The following is an 8,153-nucleotide window of genomic DNA, read 5'->3' on the forward strand; positions in this document are numbered from 1 at the left end:
AGGGTGTATCAACCCTAAATCACAAACTTTGAGAGGTATATCAGACCTTTTTCCCCTTAAAATAAAGACGTTTTAACCATGGTTTTGTATGTGATAATTGTGCAAAAGACAAGTTTTAACCGAAAATGCATTATTTTTTGGAGGATCCGACACACACCTATCAACATTTCTGAAGAGTCCGAGCAACATAGTCTTTCAACTGCAAGAGTAGCAAGTAGTTGGAGTTGATTCATTTTTCAATTGTATGCATTTTTTTCATTTGACATAGTCAAAATAATCCTAATTATTGGCTGTTTTCAAAATCTTTATGTTCTTGTTATTATGCTCAACATGTTGCCATCAGATGGATATTTTTATTGTTATTAGCTATTGACCATATTTCTAAAGTTATGTTCTTTTCTGACCATATTGCTAGTAATAAGCTGATAGTTGGAGAATCAGGTTGAAGTAGGATGATGGAAGAAGAGAATGCTACTCAACGAGGCATCGATAACATGGAAAATAAAGTTATAGTATCCTCAGATGGCTCGAGTTGTGCACGAGTACAGGACAAGACAGAGAAACAGAAAGTGGCTGCTGCTGCTGCTGAAGTTCCATACTATAAGTTGTTATCTTTTGCTGATCCAACAGATCATGCATTGATGATTATTGGTTCGATCGCAGCTGTTGGTACTGGAATTAGTTTTTCTTTGATGGCTGTTTTGTTTGGAGAGATAGTTGATTCATTTGGATTGACTGTGGATAACGATAAAGTTGTTGGTGAAGTTTCTAAGGTACAATGATTTTTCCAATAGAATGCTATTCTGGTTATGTTTTCTTTATGATCTATCTGTCATAGTCCAAATTCTAGGAATGTATGGTCGTTTTGTCCCTTAGGCTATGACACGTCGAGTCCAAAGTTGCTCGTATCATGTTTACTTGTCCTCTGTCTCATATAACACTTCACTTTTCATTTCATTTCATTTCCGATGTGTGATTTACCTAAGGTGTTATTCTGTTCCCTTTCTTCAGAAGCTTGCCAATCCTCTTCTCGACCTGTCCTCATTGGGCATCATATACCCCCTTAAGGACATAGTATCCTAGTTTTTCCCCACCATAATAGGAGTCTAACTTTGATACCATATTTGTGACATCTCGAGTTCATGACATGTAAGGATACCTTGTGGATTTGTCCCTTGGTGACGCCACATTGAGCCTAAAAGTGCTTATACCAGAACATTTGTATCTGGTCTTATATATATTGCACTTCACTTTCCTTTTCCCTTCTGATTTGGATTTGCCTAAGGTGTGATATGCACCCATCTTCGGAAGCTTGCCATCTTAAAATGCCCATATCAATCCATCTGTCATGAATTGATACGGGCGTTTTAAGCTGAAGAAGTTCTGATGAATGGACAAATTTCATTTTAATGCTTGCTTTTCTGTCCTATTTTTTCAGGTTAGCCTTAAATTCATTTATCTGGCTCTGGGTTCAGGTCTTGCTACATTTGTCCGTAAGTATACTTACCATGACGATATACCTGCTTCTGTTATCATGGCATTGTTAAAGTAGTTTCTCTTTATGACCAAGAAAACTGAGTACTCATATTAGCATCTTTTCAGAGGTGACTTGCTGGACGGTCACGGGGGAAAGGCAGGCTGCTCGAATCAGATGTTCATACCTGAAAACTGTCTTAAGACAAGATATTGGATTTTTCGATCAGGAGACTAACACTGGTGTCATTATCGAAAGACTGTCTAGTGATACTCTTACTATTCAAGATGCCATTGGCGAAAAGGTATTTCTTCAAGACAGGACTAAGTGTATCATTACCATTTGATATATCTAGAAGACTTAGCCTGCATTCACATTAAACTGCAGGTTGGAAAATTTATCCAGATATTAGCAACATTCCTTGGAGGATTAGTAATAGCTTTTATTAAGGGGTGGCGTCTAGCGTTGGTCTTGTCATCTTCAATTCCTCCACTTGTCCTATCTTCTGCTGTCTTGACTATCCTTCTAGTGAAACTAGCATCGCGTTCACAGACTGCTTATTCAGAAGCCGCAACTGTGGTTGAACAGACAATAAGCTCAATTAGAACTGTATGAAGAATTGGAAAAAGACACTTTTTTTTTTTCAATTTTCAACTGTTGGCAAAAGTTTTCATTCACTAAGTTGCTTTATCTATCGGGCAGGTTGCATCGTATACTGGAGAGAGAAGAGCTATTTCTGAATATTACAATTCTCTGAACAAAGCTTACTATTCTGGTGTACAAGAGGGTTTGGTATCAGGGCTCAGTATGGGTGTTTTCTTTTTTGTTTTCTATTCAAGTTATGCTTTAGCAGTATGGTATGGTGCAAAAATGATTTTGGACCACAACTATACTGGAGGAGATGTGATGAATGTCATGATGGCTACGCTGACCGGTTCCTTGTAAGTTCTATTCTGGATTTTCTTTGTACGTTTAGTTTCTCTCACCCATAAGACGGGCCGGAGGCTACACTGACAGATATGGCATACAAACCAATAAGTTACAGAACATGTATTGATGACACTGATATATATACTAAGCCTTACTTTCTAAATTATCTCTGCTTATTATTGGTCTTTTATTCTTTCTTTTCCTTGGAATTGCAGTACTTTAGGACAGGCATCTCCATGCTTGCATGCGTTTGCTGCTGGAAAGGCTGCAGCATTTAAAATGTTTCAGACGATAAACAGAAAGCCGGTCATAGATCCTTATGATATGAAAGGACAGAAACTTCTTGACATTAGTGGTGACATTGAACTTAAGAATGTTCATTTCTGTTATCCAGCAAGACCACAAGAGAGCATATTTGATGGTTTCTCTGTGTCGATACCTAAGGGAACAACGACAGCTCTAGTAGGACGAAGTGGAAGTGGAAAATCGACTGTGATCAGTCTAATAGTGAGGTTCTATGATCCACAGGCTGGTGAAGTTCTGATTGATGGTATAAATATCAAAGAATTTCAGCTTAGGTGGATTAGGGGGAAAATTGGCCTTGTTAGCCAAGAACCTGTGCTGTTTGGTTCAACGATAAAGGATAATGTTGCCTACGGGAAGGATGATGCAACACTTGAAGAAATTAAAGATGCAGTTCGACTTGCCAATGCATCCGAATTCATTGATAAATTACCTCAGGTTAGGCTCTAGAGTTCTTTTATTTTAATTTCCATCAAGTTATAGCTATCTAAAGTTCTTCTCAATAGCATATAAAAAATGTTTTTGGCCATTATTCCTTCTAATTCAGGGACTAGATACCAGAGTTGGCGATCACGGAAGTCAGTTATCCGGAGGCCAAAAGCAAAGAATTGCTATTGCAAGAGCTATACTGAAGGACCCCAAAATTCTACTTCTAGATGAAGCTACAAGTGCTCTTGATGCAGAATCTGAGAGGATTGTTCAAGAGACATTGGATAGTGTCATGATCAACCGAACTACAGTAATCGTTGCACATCGCTTGAGTACAGTAAAGAATGCAGATGCAATAGCTGTACTTCAGGAGGGAAAGATCATCGAAAAAGGTGTGTCAAATATACAATATTTTCCAGCAAATTGGATTGCAGATGATAAAGAAGACAGCAGAAATGCATGTATGTTTGTTTATTGGCGAATCTCGTCTTTTTTTTAGAATGCTGATTTCTTATACCTTCCAAACTTTTAGGTTCCCACTTGGAACTAATGAGAAATAAGGAAGGAGCATATGTTCAGCTTATACAGTTGCAAGAACTTAGTAAATATTCAGGAGAGAAAGATTCAAATGAACTGGATAGTGAAGAGATAATCATAAATCCTAACAACCAATCAAATCACCAGATTTTCGTGACACGATCAACAAGTAGGCACTCATCGGAAGTTGAGAATAGCAGCCATCATCCGGCATCCATTTCAGTTAGTGCAGCACAGAAAGCAGTTGGTGAATGTCATTATCCTAATTCAACAGTTATATTGAGGAAGGATAAAGACAGCACGTTTTATCGCTTGGCCTTAATGACCAGACCAGAGCTTCCAGAATTATTACTTGGTTGCGTAGCTGCAGTGGTCAATGCTCTAATATTACCAATTTTCGGGGTACTTCTTTCTTATGTTATTAAGACTTTCTATGAGCCAGCTCATGAACTCAGAAAGCATTCAGGATTTTGGTCATTGTTATTTCTTGGTCTAGGATTGACATCTTTACTAGCAAAACCCTTGAGGACGTTCTTTTTCGCTGTAGCAGGATGTAAGTTAATCAAGAGAATTCGCCTAATGTGCTTCGAGCAATTAGTTTACATGGAGATTAGTTGGTTCGACAGAAAGGAGAACTCAATTGGTGCAATTGGCTCCCGACTATCTACAGATGCAGCATCTGTCCGAGGTATGCTTGGAGAGTCACTTGCTTTGCTTGTTGAGAACACTTCAACAGCTGTAGCTGGTTTAGTTATTGGTCTTGAAGCAAGCTGGCAAATGACACTCATAATGATAGTTATGGTGCCTCTAATTGGACTACATGGATATCTGCGCTTGAAATACACTAATGGTGGTGGCGCTGATGTTAAGGTTAGCTCCAAACTTCTGTTTTCTAACAAAATGTTTCAAGTAAAATTAGCACTCAGTGCTTATGCAAGTAAAGTTTTCTTGTAGAAACTATATGATGATGCAAGTCGAGTTGCGCATGAAGCGGTTGGAAGTATCAGAACAGTGGCTTCTTTCTCTGCTGAAGAGAAGGTGGTGCAATTATACAAAAGAAAATGTGAAGGTCCAGTTAGAGCTGGAATAAAAGAAGGGCTATTGAGTGCTGCAGGTTTTGGTTTTTCAATGTTCTGCTTTTACTCTGTCTATGCTGCCAGTTTTTATGCTGGTGCTCGATTGATTGAGTCCGGTAAGGTCACATTTGCTGAGGTTTTTCGGGTAAGGCTCGAGAGCTAAAGATAAAACTTATGTCAAGTCTCTCTTTGTCATTTAACTTTCCTACTTCTGAATTTCAGGTTTTCTATGGTCTTAGCTTGACAGCTACTGCGATTTCTCAATCAGGTGGCCTTGCTCCTGACTCCTCCAAAGCCAAAACTGGTGCATCTTCCATCTTTGCACTTCTTGACCGACAATCCAAGATAGACTCGAACAATAACTCAGGAATGATATTGGACAATGCCAAGGGAAACATTGAGTTTCAACATGTCAGTTTCAATTATCCAAGTCGACCTGAGGCTCAAGTCCTAAAAGATCTATGCCTAGCCATTAGGTCTGGTGAGGTAAATTCTAATGCATTATTCATAGAACCATTTTCCAGTCTTGTTACGCGATTTGACAACAATTGTGATGAAAAAATGTTATCTTTTATGTTAGACTGTTGCTCTGGTGGGAGAAAGTGGGAGCGGAAAATCAACAGTTATTTCCTTGTTGCAAAGATTTTACGATCCAGATTCTGGCCTAATCACATTAGATGGACTAGAAATTCAAAAACTGAATGTGAAATGGTTGAGAGAGCAAATGGGACTAGTAAGCCAGGAGCCTATATTGTTCAATGACACAATAAGAGCCAATATAGCATATGGAAAAGAAAGTGATGCCACAGAAGCAGAAATATTAGCTGCTGCTGAGTTAGCAAATGCTCACAGCTTCATCAGTGGCTTACAACAGGTATGCCTCAGTCCCAAACAAGTTGGGATCAACTATATAAATCCTCACTTCTTCAGTTAAGCTCAACATTTTCTAGAATTTGCACATATACCTAAAATCTACACAAGTATGTCAGACAGATAAAGAATCATCATGTAACACAGACTTAATGTGCAGGGCTATGAAACAGTAGTTGGTGAAAGGGGCATACAACTATCAGGTGGACAGAAACAAAGAGTTGCAATTGCAAGAGCTATAGTAAAATGTCCAAAAATATTACTACTAGATGAGGCCACAAGTGCGCTTGACTCGGAGTCTGAGAAAGTAGTTCAAGATGCACTTGATAGAGTTAGATCAGGCAGAACAACAGTTGTTGTGGCTCATAGATTGTCCACAATTAAAGGAGCTGATGTGATTGCTGTAATCAAAGATGGAGTCATTGTGGAGAAAGGAAATCATGAAACTTTGGTTAATAGACAAGATGGTATTTATGCTTCTCTAGTATCAAAGTCTGCTAGCACTATGAAGTAGTACATAAAAGGGGCAGCTCGGTGCACAAAACATCCCGCATTCACACAAGTTCCAGAGAGGGTCGCAAACCAATGTATGTGATGTGGTGGCAGTGACTGATTCTACGGCTTGAACTCGTGACCTACAAGTCACATGGAGACAAACTATGAAGTAGTACATGCTATATAGAGATTGACGACTTTAACTTTTAGTGACTTTGGCATGGGAAATTTCCAAAATGAGGACTATTTGATAGATTCAATATAATAGAGGCGTATCAACATTTCAACCTACATTCTCTTTTGACCTATTTGAAAGAAAATTCAATACTTCTTAGTCGTAAATATCTAAAATGTTTGTTTGTAATTCAATTCTTATATACTCAATACTTCATATTAGTATTCAGTCGCACCATCACGACAACTATAAATATATCAATATCTAGATCTTTCTCTATAAAGACGTATAATAAAAAACACGAAAGTTAATCCTGTGGATTAGAAGGCAAAAAACCGAAAGAACTAAGTGGATCAAATATGCTCAATTTTACCAAACTTAAAGGACAATAAATGCTCAAACTTAATAGTATAGGGATGAAATGGGATCTATACTCAAACTTAAGGGGCAATTTTGGTTGAAAACTCAACAAGAAAAAACAATACAAATATCTACAGCAAAACCCCCGAAATTTGAAAAAAAAAAAAACCGGCAGCAGTTCTTGAAATTTCAAAAAAATTGGAGTTTTGGAGACGAAGAAGAAGGAAAAAATGGATTTTGATGATTGGGAATTGAGTGCAGAGGAATTGGATAAACTTGAAAGAGATGCCCTTAGGCAAATTGCTGAGCGAAATGCATCTTCTTCTTCTGCTACGACGAGTTCCTGTTTGCAATCAACTGTTTCGTCTCGCCTTCAAGGAGATGTTAATTGTTCTGGGGTTTCATATAAAAGGGTCAGTTTCATTTCTACTCATGTTTTTGGTGATACCCATTTGGGATTTTTCAACTTTGTTTGATTTGTGTTAGTGTGTATTGTATTTTGTAGTTCGATTATTGCACTATTTTGTTGTAGTTATTGTTCTTTTTTTTTTGTTTAGAATGGTTTATTATGCTTTCTGTAGTATTTTGCTGTGATTTCTTCAATTTCGTTATTTAGTTTTTCGATTTGCTTTTGTTTTAGCAGTGGGTTTATGGGAAACAACCTCTTTAACTCTGTTGGAGGGGTAAGGTCTTCATATACTTTACCCTCCTTAGATCCCACTTTGGGATTTCATTGGGTATGTTTTTGGATTATTTCAACCTATGTTCTTAAGGTTTTAGATTGAAAGTGTAGATTGTTTGACACATTAGGTTACGGATATTTGCATGTTTTAGTGTTTTTTGTGGCATCTTTGAAGAATTTAGCAGCTTTGGCATCCATGTTATGTGACTGTATTTATGTGCTGGTGCACCTTGAGCTAAAGTATTAAGCTTTTTCTGATAAGCAACTAAATTATTAGCTAATTGGGTTCTGTTGCAGGAAGATGTGTTATCTGCTGCACCTATAATAAGACCTTCATCAGGATATGATAAGGTCTCTGGTGAGTTTCTTGCATTTCCCATCTTAAGGTGCTTATATCTGATTTTCCAATCTTCCTGACTCCTGTATGCCTGTCCTCCAAAAACCCCTGACAAATAAATAAAGGGAAAAGCTCTGTTGGAAATTCTGGGCCTCATAATGACAATCACGTGAAACAGCTAACAGAAAAGCGCTCGGTTAAATTTTTCCTTCATGCGAGTGGAAATATTGCAGCAAAGTTTTCATATGACCAGGTAGCTATTGGCCTACTTGCATTATTTTGTTGAAGAGTTTCTTTTTGGATTTTTGAAACAATGTGGACCTTATTTTCTACCAGATACTTGTTGAAGCTTGCCGTAAAATCCCTAAAGCTAGTTGGAGTGCAAAAGAGAGGTATTCTTGTCCTTTTCTTTGTTATGCTTCCCTCTGCCCTCAGTCTTGCTTTTCCTTACAAATAGGTCTAGGCAGGCAACAGAACTGCTGGTA

The 8,153-nt window shown here is 37.9% G+C and overlaps 2 protein-coding genes across 3 annotated transcripts in view; both read left to right on the plus strand.

Moving 5' to 3' along the window:
- The first annotated feature begins 397 nt into the window (after positions 1-397).
- On the plus strand, positions 398-6,381 carry LOC102595886 (ABC transporter B family member 11-like). Its single transcript, XM_006349812.2, has 12 exons — positions 398-773; positions 1,439-1,493; positions 1,603-1,778; positions 1,862-2,083; positions 2,177-2,415; positions 2,620-3,145; positions 3,255-3,528; positions 3,669-4,543; positions 4,628-4,894; positions 4,972-5,235; positions 5,330-5,623; positions 5,780-6,381. Exons 1-12 carry the CDS (start codon positions 453-455, stop codon positions 6,131-6,133), a joined length of 3,867 nt encoding a protein of 1,288 aa, XP_006349874.2. The 5' UTR covers positions 398-452; the 3' UTR covers positions 6,134-6,381.
- Positions 6,382-6,819: 438 nt separating this feature from the next.
- LOC102596227 (SWI/SNF-related matrix-associated actin-dependent regulator of chromatin subfamily A-like protein 1) overlaps positions 6,820-8,153 on the plus strand; it is a 13,365-nt gene continuing 12,031 nt past the window's right edge. For both annotated transcript variants that reach the window (XM_006349813.2, XM_006349814.2), the window contains exons 1-4: positions 6,820-7,062; positions 7,629-7,689; positions 7,794-7,921; positions 8,005-8,060. In XM_006349813.2, coding sequence (XP_006349875.1) covers positions 6,880-7,062; positions 7,629-7,689; positions 7,794-7,921; positions 8,005-8,060 — 428 coding nt within the window. In that variant the 5' untranslated portion in view covers positions 6,820-6,879. The remainder of the gene's footprint in view (positions 7,063-7,628; positions 7,690-7,793; positions 7,922-8,004; positions 8,061-8,153) is intronic.

The sequence above is a fragment of the Solanum tuberosum genome, unplaced genomic scaffold (genome assembly GCF_000226075.1).
Source record: "Solanum tuberosum cultivar DM 1-3 516 R44 unplaced genomic scaffold, SolTub_3.0 scf00114, whole genome shotgun sequence".
NCBI lineage: Eukaryota > Viridiplantae > Streptophyta > Magnoliopsida > Solanales > Solanaceae > Solanum > Solanum tuberosum.

What these genes read in the sequence shown, in the direction of transcription:
- LOC102595886 (XM_006349812.2), top strand. Translation starts at nt 453, where the DNA reads ATGATGGAAGAAGAGAATGCTACTCAACGAGGCATCGATAACATGGAA. An exon ending in GCTACGCTGACCGGTTCCTT is followed by an intron (nt 2,416 to 2,619) that starts GTAAGTTCTATT and finishes TTGGAATTGCAG; the next exon opens with TACTTTAGGACAGGCATCTC. An exon ending in GTGGTGGCGCTGATGTTAAG is followed by an intron (nt 4,544 to 4,627) that starts GTTAGCTCCAAA and finishes GTTTTCTTGTAG; the next exon opens with AAACTATATGATGATGCAAG.